This window comes from Heterodontus francisci, chromosome 6 (assembly GCF_036365525.1).
Source record: "Heterodontus francisci isolate sHetFra1 chromosome 6, sHetFra1.hap1, whole genome shotgun sequence".
Lineage (NCBI taxonomy): Eukaryota > Metazoa > Chordata > Chondrichthyes > Heterodontiformes > Heterodontidae > Heterodontus > Heterodontus francisci.
Genome location: NC_090376.1, coordinates 43,865,459 through 43,891,163, shown reverse-complemented (window position 1 = coordinate 43,891,163; position 25,705 = coordinate 43,865,459). Strand labels below are relative to the sequence as shown.

General features: G+C 41.1%; 1 protein-coding gene across 5 annotated transcripts in view; it reads right to left on the bottom strand.

The window, feature by feature from the left end:
* The window catches only part of flt3 (fms related receptor tyrosine kinase 3), a 122,075-nt gene extending 101,445 nt beyond the window's left edge, over positions 1-20,630 (bottom strand). For all 5 annotated transcript variants that reach the window (XM_068033551.1, XM_068033552.1, XM_068033554.1 and 2 more), the window contains exon 1: positions 20,501-20,630. In XM_068033551.1, coding sequence (XP_067889652.1) covers positions 20,501-20,609 — 109 coding nt within the window. In that variant the 5' untranslated portion in view covers positions 20,610-20,630. The remainder of the gene's footprint in view (positions 1-20,500) is intronic.
* Between the last annotated feature and the right edge of the window lie 5,075 nt (positions 20,631-25,705).

Genomic DNA, 25,705 nt, shown 5'->3' with positions numbered 1-25,705 from the left:
TAAAGGAGCTCAGGAATGGTTGCTCAACATTCCTGGTTATAGAGTTTTCTGATGGGATAGAGAGGGGATTAAAAAAGAAGGGTTGCAATTTTCATTAAAGAAACAATCACAGCTGTGAGGAGGGATGATATGCTATAAGGAGCATCAAATGAGGCTATATGGGTTGAACTGAGAAACACAAAAGGGACAATCACACTGCTGGGAGTATAGTATAGACCCCAAAAAGTCAGAAGGAGATAGAAGAGCAAATAAGTAAGCAAATTGCAGAGAAGTACAGGAAAAAAAAGGCAGTAATAGTAGGGGATTTTAACTAGCCTAATATTAACTGGGATAACAAAAACAAGAAATGCTGGATTCACTCAGCAGGTCTGGCAGCATCTGTGGAAAGAGAAGCAGAGTTAACGTTTCGGGTCAGTGACCCTTCTTCGGAACTGACAAATATTAGAAAAGTCACAGATTATAAACAAGTGAGGTGGGGGTTGGGCAAGAGATAACAAAGGAGAAGGTGCAGATTGGACCAGGCCACATAGCTGACCAAAAGGTCATGGAGCAAAGGCAAACAATATGTTAATGGTGTGTTGAAAGACAAAGCATTAGTACAGATTAGGTGTGAATATACTGAATATTGAACAGCAGCAAGTGCAAACCTGAAGAAAAACAACCTGAAAAAAACAGTGGGTAAGCAAACTGAACAAACTAAGATGAAATGAAATAAATGCAAAAAAAGATAGTAAAAAATGTAAAAAGGAATGTAAAAAAAAGGAAGAAAAAATAACTAAAAATGACTTCTTCAGGTTTGCACTTGCTGCTGTTCAATATTCAGTATATTCACACCTAATCTGTACTAATGCTTTGTCTTTCAACACACCATTAACATATTGTTTGCCTTTGCTCCGTGACCTTTTGGTCAGCTATGTGGCCTGGTCCAATCTGCACCTTCTCCTTTGTTATCTCTTGCCCAACCCCCACCTCACTTGTTTATAATCTGTGACTTTTCTAATATTTGTCAGTTCCGAAGAAGGGTCACTGACCCGAAACGTTAACTCTGCTTCTCTTTCCACAGATGCTGCCAGACCTGCTGAGTGAATCCAGCATTTCTTGTTTTTGTTTCAGATTTCCAGCATCCGCAGTATTTTGCTTTTATTAACTGGAATAAATTCAGTGTAAAAAGTATAGAGGGTGCAGAATTCTTCAAATAAAGAAGGGCTAATCAGAGACCACAAGGATAACTTTTGTGTGGAGGCAGAAGTTGTGGGCATGTTTCTTAATGAACATTTTATGTTGGTTTTCACAAAAGAGGGGGACGGAGCACACATTGTAGTTAAGGAGGAGGAGTGTGAACTATTGGTTAAGATCAACATATGAGGGAGGAAATATTAAGGTGCTTATCATCCTTGAAACTGGATAAATTGCCAGGCCTGGATGAAATGTATCCCAGGCTGCTAAGGGAAGCATGCAAAGAAATAGTAGAAGCTGTGACCCATTATCTTCCAATCCTCACTGACTAAAGGCATGGTGCTGCAGGACTGGAGGATGGCTAATGTTGCACTGTTGTCTAAAAAGAGAAGGGATAGATCAAGTAATTCCAGGCCAGTCAGTCTGACCTTGGTGATGGGTAAATTGTTGGGAAAAATTCTGAGAGACCATATAAATTGCCATATTTATGCAGCTTGGAGAAGTGTGAGAGGTTGCAACCCCTCTTCCATTATTTGAGAGGGCTGCTTCTCAATTTCTGGATGCACTTCAATCCTACAGTCCTGATCTTTGGCCACCCGATGTGGAGGGCAGTGGGCAGATTGGAGGACCTCCTCGTGGGACTGCTCCTGGACTTGGCCAAAGTGGCCATCAACAGGCAGCGGGCAGTTGAGGGGTTGTTCAGCCCCATTGCCTGCCTCTCTTCTGCAGCTACGTCCGTGCCTGGGTGTCCCTGGAGAGGAAGCGCATGATGTCCAACAGTATGCTTCAGGCCTTCCACGACTGTTGGGGCTGGAGTGCATCATCACCCCTGGGAATGTCATTTTAGTCTGATTAGTTTTACGATCACTGGGTTCATGATTTATATTAATTTTCTGGAGGTAACTTTTAATTTGGGAATTGATTTTTTTTTAATGCAAGACAAATGAAAACACCTGGCTTGAGAATCTGGCAAACAAACCTACTTACAAATAAATGGATAGCCCATGTTTATTAAGTAAGGTCATATTGGGAAGTGTGAAGACCCTAAACAATGGGAGCCTCTCCGAACTTTTTGATGGAGACGGTGTGCCTGCAGCTGCCATCATCAGGGGTTTAAATTATTCATATGGTTTCCCAGACAAAGAGAAGATTTGGAGTTGGAGGTAACTAACTTAAATTGCTATCTGAGACATTCCATATGTACCACTTGCTATGGAGATAGATGATACAGGGGGTGTCTTTTGGCATTTTTGATCTGTGTGCTTGCTGACACAGTCAGTCAGTTGGCTTTTAGACAGTCAGTTGGCTTTTAGACAGGCTTTTAGACAAGAAAGTAATCTTTTAGACAAGCAAGTTGTCTTTTAGGGAAGAGAGTTGGCCTTTGGACAAGCAAGTTGGCTTTTAGACAAGCAAGTTGGTTTTTAGACCAGAAAGTTGGCTTTTAGACAAACAAGTTGGCTTATGGAAGTCAGTTGGACTCAGGAGCAAAGAGGCTATTGGGAACCAGGGCTGTTTCTGTTTTGAGGCAGGCCCAAGCTGAGAAGCCCAGATTCAGGTGCTGATCTCATACCTCAGAAGACAGCTGAGAAAATAAGGAATTGAAGTGAATTCCTAAGACCTGTGATACACTTTGGATTGGTCCCAGGAGAAGTGAACAAACCACCAAGATCCTATAAAGGATAGGGAACTCAGGGTAGAAGTAAAAGTCAAACGGGAGTGTTCTGTAGGATGTTAAATTTAAAATATAAATGTCTCAAGTTGTAGTGTTAATTTATTAGTGTTTTGCTTTGTTTAACGTTGTTTTTGCTTACAACATGAAATCTTGTGGCGTAATTCTTTCAGTAATAACTGGGAATTCGACTTATTCTTTTTAAAAGTTAACGGTCCCTAACATGATCGTAACATTAGCTAAGTTTCCTTTAAAGTTTTTGGGATTTTTGTTACAGTGCCTATCAGAAGGAGCACTTAGTACCCCCTTATTAACAACCTCCCAGTTGGTCCAAAAGAGGTCATTTAGAAAGAAACGGATTAATCAAAGACAGTCAACATGGATTTGTTAAGGGAAGGTCCTGTCTGACTAACTTGACTGAATTTTCTGAGGGGGTGACAAGGAGGGTTGATAAGAGTAGTCTACATGGATTTTAGCAAGGCTTTTGACAAGATCACACATTGCACACTAGTCAGTAAATTAAAAGCTCATGGGATCCAAGAGAAAGTGGCAAATTGGATCCAAAATTGGCTCAGTGGCAGGAAGCAAAGGGTTATGGTCAATAGGTCCACCCCCGCTTTATTTGCTTAAAACCTATTACATTTGTAACCTTTGCCAGTTCTGATGAAGGGTCACTGATTTGAAACGTTAACTCTGCTTCTCTCTCCACAGATGCTGCCCGACCTGCTGAGTATTTCCAGCATTTCTTGTATTTGAGATTTCCAGTATCTGCAGTATTTTGCTTTAATTATTATGGTTCATAGGCGTTTTTGTGACTGGAAGGCTGTTTCCAGTGGGGTTTTGTAGGGCTCATTACTGGGTCCCTTGCTGTTTATAGTATATATAAATGTAGGTGTCATGATTAAGAAGTTTGCAGATGATACGAAAATTGGGTGTGTGGTTGATAGTGAGGAAGAAAGCTAGAGACCGCAGGAAGATATCAATGGACTGGTCAAGTGGGCAGAAAAGTGACAATTGGAATTTAATCCACAGAAGTGTGAGGTAATGCATTTGGGGAGGACAACCAAGGCAAGGGAATACACAATAAATGGTAAGATTCTGAGAAGTGTAGAGTTACAGAGGGATCTTGTAGTGCATGTCCTCAGATCCCTCAGTGTAGCAGGACAAGTAGATAAGGTGGTCAATAAAGCATTTTTATTAATTCTTTCATGTGATGTGGGCATAGCTGGCAAGGTCAACATTTGTTGTCCATCCCTAATTGCCCTTGACAAGGTGGTGGTGAGCGGCCTTCTTGAACTGCTGCAGTCCTTTGAGTGCAGGTACACCCACAGTGCTGTTAGGGAGCGAGTTCCAGGATTTTGATCCAGTGACAGTGAAAGAACGGTGATATATTTCCAAATCATGATGGTGTGTGGCTTGAAGGAGAACTTACAGGTGGTGGTGTTCCCATGTGTCTGCTGGCCTTGTTCTAGGTGGAAGAGGTCATGGGTTTGGAAGGTGCTGTCAAAGGAGCTTTGGTGAGTTGCTGCAGTGCTTTCTGATGAAAGGTCACAGACCTGAAATGTTAACTCTGCTTCTCTCTCCAGAGATGCTGCCTGACCTGCTGAGTATTTCCAGCACTTTCTGTTTTTATTTATTCATGAAGTGGTATTCCTTTCTGTTTATTTAAACAACTATCTTATCACATGCAATACCCGTAACAGTCCTTTATAAAGGCAAAGTGTATGCTGGGGTGAGATCCTTACCCAGAGCCATGAAATTCAGTGTGGGACTTACTTTGTATGACTTTACTATTGAAATATGTGTTTAACGTACCTGTGGTGTTGCCTCTTTTCTGCTCCAAAAATTCCAACTTGCAAAAGTTTGACATACAACAAACTGGACACTTGAGAACATACATTTAACTTTACAATCTGTGCACATCAGCAACAAAGCTCAGTGCCACCAGTGGAGCCTCAGAAAACATGGGGAGGGGCTAGTGATTATATATTTGGACAAGGCTGAGTTTTCCTTTAGTTCAATCCCATTTTCATGAAAAAGTTATACAGCGGTTTTACGTTTGGATTTGTCTTTCAGTGTGCAACCACCTCCGGACAGTATTCTGCTTTTAAACTGTAACTACTAGTCTCTAATTTTTAGCTGCAGTATTAGTTCCAGCTAGACAGTACCAGTTCTGATGAAAGGTCACTGACCTGAAACGTTAACTTTGCTTCTCTCTCCACAGATGCTGCCATACCTGCTGAGTATTTCCAGCACTTTTTGGTTTTACCTCATTAATACAGCCTGGCTGAAAATACAATTCGCCTCGCCAGTAGAGAACGATGTGAATGAACAGCTACATGCATGTTGTTACGACCAGGTGAGAAGGAGTCTAGGGGTTCCCGCTCAGCCTTTTCCTGGTTTAACCGTAACAGGGTTTAATTTTAAAATCACCATGTTTTTAGCTTCCCCTCAGTGAATCCTTGTTCACTGCTCCAATTGCAAGGTAAAAAAATCAATTCAGACAGGTTTTTTTAGATTTTAAACAAGAAAAGTAGAAGTTTAATCATCTTAAACTCTAATCCAATTACCGACTACGAATATGCGACGCGACCACGCTAGCTTGCATACGCGATAAACGCACACGCAGATACAGACAGAAAAGCAGAAAAGAATAAAGGGGAAAAGTTTGAGGCAATAGATGGGATTCTATTTTACCATCCTACACCTGTGTAGGGGCCCCAACAACCCCACTGCCTTGTGGGCGTCTCGGGAGAGACCAAGGCTAAGGGAGTAAACCCTAACAGAAAATCCGGAGCGGAACCCCGTAGGCGGTCATGTGTCACCTTTGGCATGTTTCCAGCAGTTCCTGCAGCCATACTGGTGCCAAACGTCGTGTCCTGCACTCCTTTGGACCCCACCAGAAAGGCCGAGAGGGGGGTTTTGACGACTGGGCAACTCTCAACCTCCATAAATTTGCCCAGGCATGCGCCATGGAGAGGTCACTCCATAGTTGCCTCACAGCGACTGAAACAACACGGAAGGCAGCAGTTACGGGTTATAAGTAAAAAAGACAGAGGCGCAAGGGGAGAGCCAACTGTGCAACAGCCCCAACAAACAAATTTCTCTGCAGCACCTGTGGAAGAGCCTGTCACTCCAGAATTGGCCTTTATAGCCACTCCAGGCGCTGCTTCACAAACCACTGACCACCTCCAGGCGCGTATCCATTGTCTCTCGAGATAAGGAGGCCCAAAAGAAATTTTACTGTCCTTTGAGTTTGCTGTGAAGTCTTTGGTTGCCAGTCAGACTTGCAATTCGTTGGGGCCCAGTACATGCTTCAACTTGTTTCAAGGTCAGAGTCTTTTGTCTCTTGAGGTTTATGTGTCTTCCATGGGTCCGGTGGCTTGGGAGAAAGCGAGAGAGAGAGAGGGAGAGAGAGGCTTCCTTGCTACAGGTTCCAGCTCAAAAGCCTTCTGAGTCTTTCTCTGTGGCACAATTCAAAAAAAAAAAACAGGTTGCCCAGCAGGTTCAGAAGAGTTCTGAAGAAGGGTCACTGACCTGAAATGTTAACTCTGCTTCTCTCTCCATAGATGCTGCCATACCTGCTGAGTATTTCCAGCGTTTCTTGTATTTATTTTAGTTTAAAATCAATGTTCATATGACAAAATTAATATGCCTCATTCTTGGCAGATGGGGGTCTGCATGACAATGTGCAGAGTCCTGTGCCAGCAGTTTACATTTAACTGTTTAGAAAATGTAGGTAGAAATGTCTGCACTTTCTAATCATTTATATTAATTCCAAGTAAGATTTAAAAATCCCCAAGCAGTCTGAACCACCAAAACCTTTTAAAACTAGGACTGAAGTTATGCTCCATGTATAAATTTTAGTGACTAAATGCAAGACCATACAAGTAGCGGCTGCACATTTAACATGCATACACTCACGCACTAACATGAACCCCAAGAGCTCAAAACAAATTCAAAATATCTGGACTCGTACAATATAAGCATATATGTGATCGATCAAATAGGGTCACATTCCAAATGAACTTGCTTAGCATGAATTTTGTGGAATTTCTATGTTTGCTATGTAGATCACTTTCTGTATAAAAATGCACACACTAAAGTGTGAAATTAACTTCAAAAGCAATATTCATATTCAGAAATTTGGAGAATTCTAAGTTACATAATGTCATACTTGTATTAATAGTAGTGACAATTTAAAAAAAAATAAGTGCACACCACTATAGTCTGTATATGCTATCACAGAATCACAGCATCGTTACAGTGCAGAAGGAGGCCATTCGGCCATCATGTCCACACCGGCTCTCTGAAAGAGCAACTCCCTCAGTTCCATTCCCCTGCCTTCTCACCATAATCCTGCACATTCTATAACGAGACAAATTAGTTTGATTCATGAACAATTATTCCACATCAACACTAAGCATTGTGAACTTATTGACTCTAGAAGGAATCACAATGCTTGTCTCTGGATTCGGGTTGGACCCCAACCTACAATAATACTCAGTTTTTGTCTGTCTGGACTGCTTTGATTGGTCAGTTTAAGGGGCGTGGCTATTGGTGACACATGTGGAGGCATGTGGGGCATGTGAAGGACTGGAATGCATGATCCACGTGTTGCTGTCAACAGTTGGTGGTGGTGGCAGGGTTGGCGGGGTGGGGGGGGGGTAGAAGTGGTTGGGTGAGAGCAAAATCAGCGGAAGGTAAGGGGAGTCCAACAACAAAGATATCGTGGCCGGAGAGAGTGCTTCTGTGAGGGATGGGATTGATGGGAGGAATGGGGATGGCAAGAGCGGGATGGGGATGGCATGGGAAGAATGGAATAGCATGGATTGGAAGAGATGGCATGGGACGGGTGGATGAGATGATGGAATTGGTTAAGTGTGGCAAAATAGCAGGCACAATTATTTGATACAATTTATTATTCAAAAGCTGTTCTTTGAGCTAAAAATGAAGATTCGCTAGATCTGAATGAAATTGTTTTAGAAATGCTGTCAGATGAATTAAAAAATACATCAGCGTTGATTCTATAGACTAAGAAGATGCCAACAGTCTATACCCTCCAGAGTTTCTACACAGTCCAATCCAATGGACATGCCATTGTACAAACTCAAGGAAGGAGCAGTTATAATGTTGTTATGAAACTTGAATCCTAAACAAGGACTTTGTTATGAAACAAGATTGGTAGTTAGGGAGCTGTTTTTTTTAACGATAGATGCTGAAATTATACACAGGCAGATTTCAAGGAAATAGAGTACTTTTTCCTCTAATAATATTGAGCCCATCAGATGTAAACCTGCTTTTACAACTCAGAAGAAAAACAGTTCCCAATTAGACTTTCATATTCTGTGACTATAATAAGTCATAACTTTGACAACATTTTTAGGAAAGATGTGAAGGCATTGGAGAAGGTGCAGAAAAGATACACGAGAATGGTTCCAGGGATGGAAAACTTCAGTTATGAAGATAGATTGGAGAAGTTGGGACTGTTTTCCTTGGAGAAGTGAAAGCAGAGAGGTGATTTGATAAAGGTATTCAAAATCATGAGGGGTCTGGACAGAGTACATAGACAGAAACTGTTCCCACTTGTGAAAGGATTGAGAATGAGAGGGCACAGATTTAAAGCAATTGGTAAATGAAGGAAAAGTGACATGAGGAGAAACTTTTTCACGCAGAGTGGTTAAGGTCTGGAATGCGCTGCCTGAGAGTGTGATGGAGGCAGGTTCAATTGAAGCATTCAAAAGGGAATTAGACTGTTATATGAAAATGAAGCATGTGCAGGGTTACTGGGAGAAGGCCGGGGAGTGGCATTAAGTGAATTGCTCATTCGGAGAGCTGGTGCAGACATTATGGGCCTTCTGCACTGTAACAATTCTGTGATCCTATAATTTACATTCTTAGACCTGTTTTTATACATGGACAGCTTTATGTAGCTTTTTTCCAGAGTGAGAAATTTTGATTCTGTTAAAGCCTTTGGTGAAAGAATAACTAGAAATCCTGTATTTAAAGAAGTACTGTTGCAATAAAGATACTAATTTAACCACCCATGTTTTGCAGGTCTCTGTAAGTTCTAGATTTTACTGCAATTTAGCATCACTAAACCTCTTTTCAATTATCACACTGCTTTTGCTTCACACTGGCTACTTGTAACAGCATTACTGTGCTCTTTAAATGAGCTACCATCTTAAGTCTTACATCTGAAGATGAAATCTGCTGCTGGACACCTTAAGGCCAAATTTTGTCTTTAGGTGTAAAGTCAGTTCTAATTTGGTTTGTACTGCTCTAAGACCTTCCAGAATTTCATGTTTAAATAGTACTCACTTCTTTGCTCCTAACATAGGAGGAAACTTTTGGGTTGGGCACCAAACTGGTGCAATATCGATGATGTACCCATGGCACCTGCCCAAAGAGTCAATTGGAAAGCCTGAACCATTTTCACCTATACATGCGAATTGGGAAATTGTGTGCAGGGTATGGGCACCTCTGATTATTTTTGATTAAATGTTTGTCTCTATCTATCTATGCTGTATCTGACTTGGCAATACTTGAAGCTAATACTGGATGCCTGAAATGGGAAGAGTTTGATACCTCAGTACCAACATCCCTCATTTTGAAGAACAAAAAAAACTTACATAAATAAATGCTGATTTCATGGATAAAGAATTGTGTTGAGGACAATGAATCAGTTAATATTTTTACATTTTCGAGATTTGGAATTTGTTTATGAATAATCATATTTTATCATCTTTAGAGTTACGTTAACATCACTAATCATTTAAGCAGACCTCATGTACCTATGATCCAGTGTGCCTTTAGCAGCTCGCTGGTAAGTTATAGCAAGAGCCAGAGATCAAACTTGAAAACCCTTGCAATTCTCTGCAGGTTTACTGAAATACACTAAATACTGCCATGTTATTCCCTTTGTCTCCAATAGGTGGCTATTGGTCCACGAACACCTCGATTTTAAAATTCTCATCGTCGTGTTCAAATCATTCAAGGCCTCACTCCTATCCATCATTGTAACCTCCTCCAGCCTATAAACCTCCACAGTGGCGCAGTGGTTAGCACCGCAGCCTCACAGCTCCAGGGACCCGGGTTCGATTCTGGGTACTGCCTGTGCGGAGTTTGCAAGTTCTCCCTGTGTCTGTGTGGGTTTCCTCCGGGTGCTCCGGTTTCCTCCCACATGCCAAAGACTTGCAGGTTGATAGGTTAATTGGCCATTATAAATTGCCCCTAGTGTAGGTAGGTGGTAGAGAAATATATAGGGACAGGTGGGGATGTGATAGGAATATGGGATTAGTGTAGGATTAGTATAAATGGGTGGTTGATGTTCGGCACAGACTCGGTGGGCCGAAGGGCCTGTTTCAGTGCTGTATCTCTAAACTAAACTAAACTAAACTAACTCTGCATTATTCCAATTCTGGACTCTTGAGCACCTCCCACTTCCTTTGTCTCACCAGTGGTGACCATGACTTCAGCTGTCTAGGCCATAAGCTCAGGAATTCCCTCCCTAAACCTTTCTGGTTCGCCATGACTCTCTCCTCCTATAAGACACTGCTTAAAACTTACCTCTTTGACCAAGCTTTTGGTCACCTGTCCTGATATCTCCTTTTCTGGCTCAGTGTAATTTTTTTGTCTGATTACAGTCTTGTGAAGCACCCTGCAATTTTATCATGTTAAAGGTGCTATATAAATGAAAGTTGTTGTTGTTGAGTGTACATTTTAACAGACTTAACGCTAAACCAACACAACTTATGTAGCATAGGGCAGGTAATGAACAGTATTTAGTACAAAATACTGACGCAGGATGGAACTTTCATTTGCTACTTTGTCCCTGCAATGACTCATCCCAAATCTGGATATAGGTTCATTCAAACATTATGGTTGGTGCCTGTACCAGTAGCTGCACACATTGGCACCCAACCAATGGATGAGGTGGGTTGTAAGAAAGTTCTTTGCTACTCCATTAGGAGTCAAAGACCAACAAGCATAATGATGAAACAGTTGTAGAATTCCTTGTATGGCTATTTTGATGGTCGGCCGGCAAGTCAAATGGGAATGTCATTTGAATCTGGCATTGTGGGCGAACTTATAGGCCAGGATGGCATGTGTGCCTGCGTCCGCAGGCGTATTTACCATTGGCTGCATTATTGTATATTTATCAGGATTTATGGGGATCATGGGCACCCCCTCTTCCCAAACTGATGTCACTACTAAAAGGTCATGAGCAAAAGAAATGCCTGGCCACCCCTCCACCATTGGAATTTGTCAGTGCAGCTCTCAAGATTTAGTTCTATAACTGTGTCCAATTTTCCAAGTAAATTAAATCAGTAGCCTTGATTATATGGTACTTTACGTATGTTATCAATTTTTATATCCTTACCTTTCTTAAGTCCCTAGATACACAGAAAGATGATAGGCAACATGTACCAGGTTGAAGGTAGGTACCTGGTATTTACCAGCATTGCATAGGAAAGTGGAGTTTAGCTTCCCTGGTGGCAGGAGGTGGGGGGCGTGGTGGCCTCCTGGGCTTAGGCATCATTGGTATGTGGTCCTTGAATCATAGAAATTGCAGCACAGGAGGAGGCCAGTCGGCTCATTTTAGCTATCAAAAAGTTATATAATTTTGAAAACTTCTATTATATTCCCCTTAACATTCTCTGTTCCAATAATAAAAGCTCCAGTTCTGACAATAGGTCATTGACCTGAACTGTTAACCCTATGTTTCTCTCTCCACTCTCCCACTGAATGTTTTCAGCATTTTCTGATTTTATTCCAGCTTTTTCAGTCTTTCTTCATAACCATAACTTTCATTTTTGGAGACATTTTAGACTAGCCTTTCCATGATTCAAATGTCCTTCATATAATGGAGTGACCAGAACAGCCTGCAAGGCTTCAGTTGTGGCCGAACAAATTCCTTGTGCAAATTCAACATAATTTTCTTCCTTTTGTGTTCAGTACCCTTATTTATAAAACCTGAAACTCTTATTTTTTGTATTTAGTCATTCTTCATGCAGTCCCACCCTTAAAGATCCATGTACTGACACTCTTAGATCTTTCTGTTCCTCAACACCGTCGAAAATATGCTTTTCACTATTCTTGTTCCCAAAATGTACTACTTTACATTTCTCTGCATTGAACTGCAACTCTGCTAATCTGCCTGATAAGCGATGAAGCAGATTCAATAGTAACATTCGAAAGAAATTTGGATATATCCTTAAAAAGAAAAAAATTGCACAGTTATGCAGAAAAAGCAGCGAGTGGGACTAAGTGGATAACTCTATCAAAGAGCTGGCACAGGTATGTTAGCCAAATGGCCTCCTTCTGTGCTATATGACTCTACTCTATGTTTCTGTCATTCAGCAATCTCCTGCATTCTTCCTCAGTTTGTCATATCACCCCTACACCACATAACCCTGCCCCCAATTTATACTGTGCATGTCCACAGAATTTATATAGATCGAAAACAGGAGGTCCCAGCACAGATTCTGCCAAGCTATAAAACATTAATTTACCCCTCCTTCCTAGCCATCTATTTATCCATTCAGCCAAATTCCCTTTAATAGCAAGTGTGTAGATTTTTGCCACAAGCCACTAATATATTAATACTTTTGATAATAAGTATATATAACATCCATTGCATCATTCTTATTTCTTCAAAATATTAATTGAATTAGTCAAGCACAACTTACTCATAACAAATCCATGCTCACCCATTTAGCCTGTGCCTTTCTAAGTATCCATTAAGTATTATGGACTGGAGATTTACCCATAATAACAAAGTAAAGGCTAATCCATTGAGCCCACTTGAATTCATTTTGGCACAACTTCTGTATGTCTAGTGCCTTTGCTATCTCCCCCTTAACCTCTCTCAGTATTCTGGGATTCTGATATGCTGGGCGTCTTTCTAATTTCAATCCCTTAATTTTTAAACAATTTCTTTCTGAATATTTATCATCATTAGTGGCTATTCTTTCTCAGGCGCTCCAAAATACCACTTTCACCATTTTCTATGAAGAACTGAGGCGACATACTTAATGAGTTTTCTTCATAGAGTGCATGCTCAGATTCAGACTGTGCAATGCCAGGAATTTGTTGCATAGTACTTGCTGGAAATTGAAGTTATGTCAACAGTTGCCACTGATTGGAGAGACCATTAATTAAAGACCTAGATCAAGAAATTGGTTCATGTCAATGGGTGCCAAAAATAACAAAAACAGAAACTGCTCGAAATACTCAGTGGGTCAGGCAACATCTGTGGAGACAGATGACCTTTCATCAGAGAATAATCCCTGCTTGAAATGGGTAGGACTAAGGCAGTTCCAATATTGGGTCTCAAACCTCATTTAAATGAAACCGATGAGTTGTGATCACATGATGGGCATCCCCAGGTACCTTGCCAGTGAATTGGCATGGGATTTTTGGTCACTGCCATCACCAGCAGCAGTCCTCAGATAGCTCCTAGGAGCGGGGAGGCGATCAGGATGAGGGAAGTGATCAGGAGGGAAGGGAAGCAATTAGGAGGAAGAAGGACGATTGGAAGAAGAGGGGACGAATATCAATAGAGGGGAAATAATCAGGAGGGACTGGCCAATTGTGAGAGGGCGACGTCATTGGGTGGGAGTGGGGTGATTGGGAGTGGGCAGAGCAGGAGCCAACAACAGTTCTCAGCACTGCAGTGTACGTCAAGTATCTTTTAACGAACTTACCTTATTGGTGGTGACTTCCATTGACCACTTTTAGGACCACTGGTTAGAATCATAGAAACTTAAAGCACAGGAGAGGGCTATTTAATCCATCATGTCTGTGCTGGCTCTTTGAAAGAGCAGTCGTGCTTAGTCCCACATCCTGCTTTTCGTCTGTAAGCCTGTAAGTTTTTCATTCTTAAGTAGCTGTCCAACTCCCTTTTCAGATTGTTTATGGAATCAGCTTCCACCACATTTTCAGGCGGAGTGTTCCAGATTCTGCAAACTCTCTCGAGTGAAAATATTTCTCATCTCCCCTTTAGATCTTTTGCTAATGATTTTAAATCTATGGCTGCTTATTGACCCACTCAAAGATAATAGTTTTTATCTATTTATTCTTTGAAAACCTCTTATCATCTTGAAAACCTCTATTCAGTCACCTCTTAACCTTCTATGTTGCAAGGAGAACACTGCAAACTTTTCCAGCCTCTCCTTATAGCTGAAGTCCCTCATCCCTGGTAACTTCCTGGTGATGCTCCTCTGTACCCTTACTAAGGCCTTTCTACCTTTCCTGGAGTGTGGTGCCCAGAATTCAGCCAATCCAATTCACTGCACGTGATATCAAGAAATGGCTGAAGGCATTGGATACTGCAAAGGCTGTGGGCCCTGACAACATTCCGGCATTAGTACTGAAGACTTGTGCTCCAGTACTAGCCGCGCCCCTAGCCAAACTGTTCCAGTACAGCTACAACACTGGCATTGACCCGTCAATGTGGAAAATTGCCCAGGTATGTCCCGTGCACAAAAAGCAGGATAAATCCAACCCGGCCAATTACCACCCTATCAGTCTACCCTCGATCATCAGCAAAGTGATGGAAGGGGTCGTCAGCAGTGCTATCAAGTGGCACCATCTCAGCAATAACCTGCTCACTGACACTCAGTTTGGATTCCGCCAGGGCCACTCAGCTCCTGACTTCATTACAGCTTTGGTCCACATATGGACAAAAGAGCTGAACTCCAGAGGTGAGATGATAGTGACTGCCTTTGACATCAAGGCAGCATTTGACTGAGTATGGCATCAAGGAGCCCGAGCAAAACTGAGGTCAATGGGAATCAGAGGGAAAACTCTCCGGTGGTTGGAGTCATACCTAGTGCAAAGGAAGATGGTTGTATTTGTTGGAGGTCAATCATTTCAGTCCATGGACATTGCAGGAGTTTCTCAACGGAGCGTCCAAGGTCCAAACATCTTCAGCTGCTTCATCAATGACCTTCCCTCCATCATAAGGTCAGAAGTGGGGATGTTCGCTGATGATTGCACAATGTTCAGTACCATTCGCGACTCCTCAGATACTGAAGCAGCCCGTGTCCATAGGCAGCAAGACCTGGATAATATCCAGGCTTGGGCTAATGAGTGGCAAGTAACATTCGTGCAACACAAGTGCCAGGCAATGACCATCTCAAACGAGAGAGAATCTAACCATGTCCCCTTGACATTCAATGGCATTACCATCGCTGAATCCCCCACTATCACAACCTGGGGTCACCATTGACCAGAAACAGAACTGGACAAGGCACATAACTGCTGTGGCTATGAGAGCAGGCCAGAGGCTGAGAATTATGCAGCAGGTAACTCACTTCCTAACTCCCCAAAGCCTGTCCACCATCTACAAGGCACAAGTCAGGAGTGTGATGGAATACTCTCCACTTGCCTGGATGGGTGCAGCTCCAACAACACTCAAGAAGCTCGACACCATCCAGGACAAAGCAGACTGCTTGACTGGCACCCATCCACCACCTTCAACATTCACTCCCTCCACCACTGACACACAGTGGCAGCAGTGTATACCATCTATAAGATGCACTGGAGCAACTCACCAAAGCTCCTTAGACAGCACCTTCTAAACCCTCAACCTCTCCCACCTAGAAGCACAAGGGCAGCAAATGCATGGGAACACCACCACCTGCAAGTTCCCTTCTAGCCACACACCATCCTGACTTGAAACTATATCGCCGTTCCTTCACTGTTGCTGGGTCAAAATCCTGGAACTCCCTTCCTAACAGCATTGTTGGTATACCTACACCCCAAGGACTGCAGCGGTTCAAGAAGGCAGCTCATCACCACCTTCTCAAGGGCAATTAGGGATGGGCAATAAATGCTGGCCTAGCCAGCAACACCCACATTCCCCAAACCAATAAAGAAAAAAAAAATTTATCGACAATAACCCAGCTGAGGATGAACCAGTGATTCATTAAGTTCTAGCATGATCCCTTAGGCTGCATTTTGATCATGTTTTTCTGAATGCAGCCTGTGTTCAGGGCAAAGACGGACTGAAACAAGCACCAGGCCACCTATTTGCATTTTCTGTTTCAGGTTGAGGTCCTGGATGCCTCTTTATGTGCCTTTACCAGTTTGGCAAACAGTCCACTTCCAATGCGGAATGTCTGCATGCAAGCCACTCGCTATATTGAATGCTTTGGCTTCTGTTTTACACCTGTAAAATAGACACAGGACTTCTCGGAAAGTTACAGGCCTCTGATAGAACATAATGTTAGGCATATGTTAATCTCTGAAAATACCATTGAAGAGGTAAGTGTAATCTTGGTTTTATAAAGTTAGCTTCTTTTATATTTTCATTATGTTGCAGACCTTATTTCTAGTACTGTGTATCAGTTGGAGAGAGTTTATGCCACTGGAATTTCCAAAAGAATATTTTGAACAATTTGATTGGTTTGCTTTGCAATGAAGCTATTGCAGACTGACCATTTTTCATGCATAGCTTTTTGCAATTTCATGATTACAGTTACAGAACTGTTACAGCACAGAAGGAGGTCATTCAGCCTGACATGTCTGCATTGGTTCTCCAAAGGAGCAGTTTACCTAGTGCCATTCCCTCCCTTCTCCTCGTAGCCCTGCACGTTCTTCCTTTTTCAGAACTGGACACATAACTCCAGTTGAGGTCGAACCAGTGTTCTGTACAAGTTTAACATATCTTCCTTGCTTTTGTACTCTTCTTTGGCCTCCTTGTCTCGAGACACAATGGGTAAGCACCTGGAGGTGGTCAGTCGTGTGTGGAGCAGCGCCTGGAGTGGCTATAAAGGCCAATTCTAGAGTGACAGGCTCTTCCACAGGTGCTGCAGAAAAATTTGTTTGTCGGGGCTGTTACACAGTTGGCTCTCTCCTTGCGCCTCTGTCTTTTTTCCTGCCAACTGCTAAGTCTCTTCGACTCGCCACACTTTAGCCCCACCTTTATGGCTGCCCGCCAGCTCTGGCGAATGCTGGCAACTGACTCCCACGACTTGTGATCAATGTCACAGGACTTCATGTCACGTTTGCAGACGTCTTTAAAGTGGAGACATGGACGGCCGGTGGGTCTGATATCAGTGGCGAGCTCGCTGTACAATGTGTCTTTGGGGATCCTGCCATCTTTCATGCAGCTCACATGGTCAACTCTATGCCCCTATTAATGAGGCCTAGGATGCTGTATGCTCTATTAACCACTTTCTCATCCTGTCCTGCCACCTTCAATAATTTATGCACATATAAACTCAGGTGCCTCTTTTCCTGCACCCCCTTTAGAATTGAACTCTTTATTTTATATTGTAGCTCTGCGTTCTTCCTACCAAAATGAATCACTTCACACTTTCGCTGCATAAAATTTCTTCTGCCACAGTCCACCCTTTTCACCAATCTATCTATGTCCTTTTGAAGTTCTACACTATCCTCCCCAGTTCACAATGTTTCCAAGTTTTGTATCATTTGCAAATTTTGAAATTGTGCCCTGTACACCGAGGTCTAGGTCATTAATATATATCAGGAAGAGCAAGAATCCTAACACCGACCCCTGGAGAACTCCACTACAAGCCTTCTTCCAGTCCGAAAAACATCCATTAACCACCACTCACTGTTTCCTGTCACTCAGCCAATTTCGTATCCATGTTGCTACTATCCCTTTTATTCCATGAACTATAACTTTGCTCACGAGTCTGTTGTGCGGCACTTTATCAAATGATTTTTGGGAGTCCATGTACACATTAAACAGCATTACCCTGATCATTAGTGGTTTTAGTTGTTACTTGCTGCTTGACAGATCTCTGTCTTATAAGTTGTGATTTCTTGCTGTTTCATAAGTGTGAAACAAAACATTTGATGTGTCAAGCTGAATTATAATGCTCCAGGAACAGGAGTAGATTATATGGCCCTTCAAACCTCCTCCACCATTCAATATGGCCCTGACTGATCTACCTCAACTCCACATTTTTGCACTATCCCATATCCCTTGATTTCCTGAGTATCAAAACATTTGTTGATCTCTGGCTTGAAAAAAAAAACAACTGAAAATTCATCGCCCTCTAACGTAGAGAATTCCAAAGATTCACAACCCTTTGAGTAATGAAAATTCTCTTCTTCAGAGTCCTGTCACACTCACGCAATGAACAGTTCTGAACTAAGATGAACTGGAGAAATTATGAACTGTTAAAATGAACTAAACTAAATCCCAAAAAATGGACATCCTTTTACTGCAGACAAGCTGGAGTAAGAGGTCAGGTGACTTTTCCTGTACTGCAAATATACATAGTGACTCTGCAACCAAGGGAACTATTTTTTCAGCATCTGCACTGTCAAGCTCCTTAAGAATTTTAAATGTTTCAATGAGATCATCTTTCATTCTTCTAAACTCCAGAGAATATAGGCCTAGTCTACACAATCTCCACTCATCCCAGGAATCAGGAATGGAAACCGACATTGCACTCTTTCTGAGTATATCCTTCCTTTAGTAAGGAGACTAAAACTGTATGCAGTACTCCAGGTGTGGTCTCACCAAAGCCTGAGATAATTGTCGTAAGCTTCCTTACTCTTATATTTCAATCCCTTTGTAATAAAGACTAATATACCATTTGCTTTCCTAATTGTTTGCTGTCCCTGCATGTTAACTTTGTGATTTGCATACATGACACAGCAAATGTCATGTGGTATGTGGCAAGGCATACAAAACGCACGGGAGCTGTAAAGTGATTATATATGATGATAGTTAGTATCAGGGTCAGGTGTCAATAAATATTATTGGCCCAGTACCCGGAGTACATACTCAGACTATGGTAGGGCGGGGTGGAAATGGTGGCTACTAATGCCACGTTGCCATTATATGTAGTTTAGTTTTCGTTGCCAACAGCGTGTTTCGAATGTAATTATTAATCGTGTTATTTGAAGTCAAATGATGCTTGTATTTCATCCACCGGCTGGTAAATGTTTGCGTTTCTGGAACGGTTTCGATATCGCAATTTCAGGGTTCGCTTCTCTTCCGAATAAAGGAGTAAGATACTGTAATTAGCAACGGGAAATGTTGGGGGTGGGTGGGAGGGAGGGGGTGTTGTTGCGCATTTTTGTTTTACTCTTTTCCGGATCACTGCACGAACAAGGGACATTTTGAGAACCAGAGGAAAAAATGTGTCACTTGTACTTTCGAGCTTGTTTATGTCTTCTTTCCGCTTCTGTCACACGTGTTTGAATTGCAGACAAAATAGGTGAAGAACACAGCGCTCGGATAGAAAATCCACTGAATTAGAAAACACTCACGGAATCCCACATACACTGTTCTGCACACCGGATTTCACACCATGCTCCTTCTGTCGGAATACTACAGATCTTAGGTTACTTTTAAGGTACAGAATCTGCTACTACTGTCATCTACTCTCCACACTATTATTTTTGCTCGCCTTATCTATTCATTGACTGAAGTGGTAACTCTGGTTCCATTGGAGTCTAGATATTACGGAGCAATTCTGTATCCGATATCCGTACAAATTTCAGATCCAATCCAACGTAAGGTTTACTGGCAATATTGTTCCAGAAATACATTTTCTTAAGATTGAATGCAATATGTAAATTTATACAGAAGTGAAAACATGACCCTAAACGTAACCCAACTGATGTCCGCAGGGCTGCATGCCAACCGCCCATTCAGTTTTGTCGCCGGTACAGGTTCCCAAACTTCTTCAGGTAATATACCAACCTTCTAGCCGGTGGCACATCTGACATCTTCCCAAGCATGTAAGTAAAACGCCCATGTAAATGCGAATGCCCAGTCACTTTTACAACGCAGCAAGGTGGAGATGTGAAAGATCGTTATTTTTACGTCCCTTCATCTTCACAAAACAATTATCAAAGACAACGGTGCGTCCTTCGAATAAGCTTGGAGTTGGAATAGAGAACTTGTACATGACTTCCATCACCTGCTGTTGGAAATGATTCTCCAATCCTGTTGTGCTCTGTACTAGCCACATGAGATCTACCTTTTTATTTTCTGAAATGCTATACTGTTACGAGCTGGGACACGGAGGCTAAGAAATCTAATCTATGTGACAGGTATAAAACAAGACAAGTATTAGAAATATGTTTCCAAATACAAGTCTGGGACCAGTTAGTTCCTCTACGTGAACATTAAAGAGAATAAGTTTTGTTATGGTTATGATTCTGTTAACCAGGATAGAAAAATGAACTTTCTAAGCTCAAATAAAGGAGATACATTGTCTGAAAAATGGCCCGAGAGGTAATTATAATCAGGTATCTATGACTGGTGGCTTAGATGCAACGAAAACGTTTGTTTTGAATAAAGTGGCAATGAAATTATCTCATCGTAAGAGCTGCGTGTGTATACACGTGGGTTTGGCGGTTGAGTGTTGCCAGGTTCATAAATCAGCGAAACACAATTGAAATAGAAACAAAGAAACCTGTTCGTGCCGTTAAATGTCTACATTCATATTTGCGATACCTCTTCTCGCAATTTGAACTAATATACGAATGGCATTCGAACTAGTTAGCAGTACCAGCTGAAAGACATTTAATTAACAATTAAGATATCGCATCTACATCTCAAATCTCTTCATGCGGCTACTCACAACATAACATTTGGTCTTTCAAAGAAGTTTAAAAGCCCATAGTTAAATACAGGTATAAGATGTATATACGTACTCAGAATCAGAATAAAGAGCTTGCTTGCTGTTTCAGATATGAATTCCAACATTGTATTTCTACACTTCATAAAAGTTATCAAAAACAGGATATGAAAAGATATACTCATATACTCCACAAATGCACTATTACCAAGTATTAAAGCTGAAAGTGACTGTGGGCTCTATTTAACCTGTTCATACGTCACTCAACAGGAACCGTGCAAAGAACTTAGCCCGCCCTCTTTACAATACCGCAATGCTCATTTATTAATTAATTTGCAATGAGAAAATATTAATAAAAATCTTAGTTATTTCTGATGCTGCTATTTCGCACCTGACAAATTTTCTAATCTCGACAGTCGCTCATTTAGCGAAAATGAATATTTTATATTCACAGTAAAACAGCGAATTTTCTGCCAACCTCTTTATGATAATTTTAAAATACTAAATAAAAGATTCAATAAATTATTTAATTTCATGGGACTTTCCTAAGCACAGTTCATTAAGTTTGTGTTGTAACATGTCAATCCATTAAACTGAACTGCCTCGGTAATTCTTTAAATAGAAAAAAAAAGTTAATAATTCATTCTTGGAATGTAAGTATCACTAGCAAGGCCAGCATTTATTGTCCATTCTATATTGTCCTGAGAAGATGTGGTGGGTCTTCTTGAATGGTTGGTAATGTTTTGATGGAACTGAGTACATTGCTAGGCTAGAATAGAGGGGCGTTAAGAGTCACGCTATGGGACTGGAGTCACATGTAGATCAGGCCAGGCCAAACCGACATGTTTCCTTCCCTAAAGGACATTAGTGAACCAGTTGGGTTTCTATGACACTCAGTTACTTTTACTGATAACTGCTTTTTATTTTTACAAATTGAATTCACTCTCAAACTGCCATAGTGGGGTTAATACACAGGTGCTTTGAATTACTAGTCCAGTAACAAAACCACTAGCTACCATCATGATGTTTAACAAACATACTGAAATTAAATGAAAAAATATACCAACCAGGCAGCTTTCATCAATGAAAGTAGTTTCAGATTTGCACCAATGCAAATTGTGCCATATTAAGTGGGAAGTGAAGTTGCTCAGATGGAATTATGCTTAACACCGAGTCACTAAGATAATCTCATATCATTTCAGCTGTTACATTGAATGGAGAATTTGTACAGCACTTGCACCTTTCACCTGTATTTGGAAGCAAGTTTCTAATACAATTGATTTAAAACAAATTCCTTAAACTTAAATTTTCAACTGTTTAATGTTAGAAAACAGCTGACTGCCCTTTAGGAGTGTTATTAGCGTTAACATTTGAAGCATTTGAATGCTAGCAAACAGAAGAGTTGCTAAACAGAAAAAGTGGAAATGGCAGTACGAGTCAAATCTGTCAGCGTTGTGCCCTTCTAAGCAGGTACCAGTGTCAAACCGATACATACAGTAGTAAGATGCCATAAATATTACACATATCATATGAGCATAACCATGGAGGAGGTTAGGTTAAACAAAATTTATAAACCAATAAAGCTAAGTTTGAATAAGCCACACTAGGTCAGACACCTATTAAAAGCATGCAGTTCTTTATTGACTAATTCCTTTAAAAAGCAGTTGGATGGATTAAGAGCAGGATTGAAGGCTACATGGATGATGGTACAACATTTTGAGTATATATGGCCCCTTTACAGTGGCAATTAGGAGCCGAATTAATCTATCAGTTTGCCTCCTGTTTGCCCCTATAAATTTGGTGTCACAGTTCCCTTTGGATCAGGTGTGGGGACCCAAAATTCAAGGCTGAAAACAGAGTTCCTGTCTGCACTTTCAAAGGTACAGCAATGGTGGTAAAAGCAAAGGCACCATAAGCAAAATGTATATTTACTGATACCTTAAGTGACTGATGTTGAATATAAATCATGTCAGCCACAGTTCAGTGGGAGCACTTTTGCCTCTGAGTCAGAAGGTTGTGTGTTCAACTACTACTTCATGGACTTAAAAAAACATGGCAAAAAACCTAGACACTACAGTGTAAGCCTGAAGGGAACTACGCATTGTTGGAGGTGCCTTCTTTCAGTTGAGATGTTAGGCTGAGATCCCATCTGCCATCTCAGGTAGACATAAAAGATCCCATGGTACTATTTCAAATAAAAGCAGGGGAGTTCTCCTCGGTGTCCTGGCCAATACCTATCCCTCAATTAACACCAAAAGAACAGATTATCTGGTCATTATGATGTGTTGTCTGTGGGACCTTGCTATGCACAAATTGGCTGCCATTACAACAGTGACTACATTTCAAAAGCACTTAATTGCTGCTTTGGGACTTCCTGAGGTCATGAAAGGCACTTTATAAAGGAAAGTCTTTCTTCTTTCTTTTTAATCAGATAAAATCCTGATCAAAGCGTACAGTGCTCTTCTCATCTGACCAAATTTTGATTACTGTGTCCAGTTCTGATCACCGAGACACAAGGGAAATATTCAAGCACTGGGGACAGTGCAGAGAAGAGCTGATCCCTAATGTTTGAGATCTGTATTACAAGGAAAAACTTGTTTTTTTAGGCTTGAAAAGAGGTATCAGAGAGATGATCTTATACAAGACAGTAAATGGTATGAAAAAGGTAAATCTAGATTATTATTTTACATTAAATTGCAAGAGGGAGAGCCAATGCCACAGGTACAAACAAGTAAAAGGCAAAGTTGGACTGCTATTTGGAAGTTCTTTGCACAAAGACTGATCAGTGCATGGAATGAACTTCTGGATGGAATAGTGGAGGTGAAAGCCCTGGAATAATTATAGAACTAATTTAATTCTGCAATGGAAGAACTTTTAAGATTCTTCTGAGTGGATAAACTAAGATAGGCTAAGTGGCGTTCATCATTTATAATTATCCATAATCTTGTGATGCCTTCTTGTTCATTCCTATATGGGGTAGTGGTTTTGCTGTCATTTACAAGTAGTGAGCCTCCTCAGCAATTAGTGCAAAGAAACAACTTTTCAATAATTAGGTGGGCAAGTGGTTGTTGCTCGCTTGAGTGTATGCAGTTGGCTTGACAAAAAAAACTTTTCCTTTTCTAAAACAACTTCCTCAATTGCTGAAGGAACTGCGTTTTCTCTGCCTGTACTGGGAATGGATTGAGGGAATACAACCAGCATCACAGTATTTTAATTTTTTTTCGAAAGTATTTTGTTTTACAATTATAGCCAAGAATAGTAACACATGCTCGCTCTTGGTAAAATAATATGATTTTTTTTAAAATACGCCCATTTGTATTGAACTGTATATTTTGCTCATTTTTTTATCTGTAGGTAATAGGTAAATTATAAATACCTAAGAAGGCTTCACTGACTCAGGTTGATGCCCACCACATTCAGCTATTTAATACTAAGACTGCCCATACTGTAAACGGCAACTATATTAAAGTGTGAAACTCAAATTTACAGAATGGTTTTTTGTAGCACTACTAAACGATAAAAAAGACCAAAGATAATCAGTGTTCCATGGAACAATACATGCTTGAATTTTGCTGGTAATACAAACCCAATATTTGGAAAACAGCATGATTCTGACCTCTGTTTATTTTATTTCATCTAATGGCACTCTCCTTGGATTGATAGAATGATGATTGGGAATATAATGACCCATTTTTCTGTACATGTGAACAGCAGAATGAAACCATTACAGGTGTCATCATTCTGAACATTTCTGTTCCCTAGCATATGACATGATTATGTCAGACACACTAAACAAGCTTAGTACATTTAGCAGAGCAGAATGAATGGGCTTATAAACTCTACAGATGATACAGGCACTAACAGTACAGCATGTACTGCTTAGATAATTGGCAAAACTGTTCTGCTGTTTATAGAACAATGGAGCATCCTTAAAGACCAAGGGGATTAAATTTGTCTTGAGCTGTAGCGCAAAATGGGCGATAGTGAATGTGCAACCAATTTTCTTTAGAAAATCAAGCAGGGTGTAAAATGGGCTGTTGATTCATTATTGACAGTTTTCCAAGACCAATTTCACCTCATTGGTCTTTAATACAGTGCTTGGAAAATAAAATCAGACAGAATGTAAAACAGTGACCAATCCTTGAAAGTGGATAAATCACCAGGGGTGGATGGATTGTATCTCAGGCTATTAAAGGAAGCCAAGGAAGATATAGCGGGTGCTCTGAGGGTCATCTTCAAATCTTCACTAGATACAAGCGAATTACCAGATGATTGGAAATGATGTGCCATTGTTTAAAAATGGTGCGAGGGATAAACCAAATAATTATAGGCTGGTCAGTCTGACCTCAGTGGTGGGCAAATTATTAGAATCAATTCTAGAGATAGAATAAACTGTCACTTAAAAAGGCACAGATTAATCAGGGATAGTCAGCATGGATTTATTAAGGGAAGGTTGTGTCTTACTAACTTAATTGAATTTTTTGAGGAAGTAACAAGGAGGATTGATGAGGGTAGTGCAGTGGATGTTGTCTACATGGATTTTAGGCATTTGACAAGGTTCCACATGGCAGACTGGTCAGAAAGGTAAAAGCCCAACGATACAGGAGAATGTGGCAGGCTGGATCCAAAATTGGCTCAGTGACAGGAAACAAAGGGTAATGGTCGACAGATGTTTTTGCGTATGGAAGGCGGTTTCCAGTGGCATTCCACAGGCCTCAGTGTTGGGTCCCTTGCTGTTTGTGGTATATATTAATGATTTGGAATTAAATGTGGGAGGCATGATTGGGAAATTTGCAGATGACATAAAAATTGGCTGTGTAGTTGATAGTGAAGAGGATAGCTGTAGACTCCAGAACAATATGAATAGTTTGGTTGAGTGGGCGGAAAAGTGGTAAATGGAATTCAATCCAGAGATTTGGGGAGGGCAAACAAAGCAAGGGAATACACAATAAATGGGAGGATATTGAGAGGGGTACAGGAAGTGAGAGACCTTGGAGTGCATGCCATCAGGTCCCTGAAGGTGGCAGGACAAGTAGATAAAGTGGTGAAGAAGGCACATGGAATGCTTTCCTTTATTGGTTGAGGTATAGAATACAAAAGCAGGGATGTAAAGTTGGAATTGTATAAAAAGCTGGTTAGGCCCCAGCTGGAGTATTGCATACAGTTCTGGTCACCACATTACAGGAAGGGCATCATTGCTCTGGAGAGAGTACAGAGGAGATTTACAAGAATGTTGCCAGGGCTTGAAAGTTGCAGCTATGAGGAAAGATTGGATAGGCTA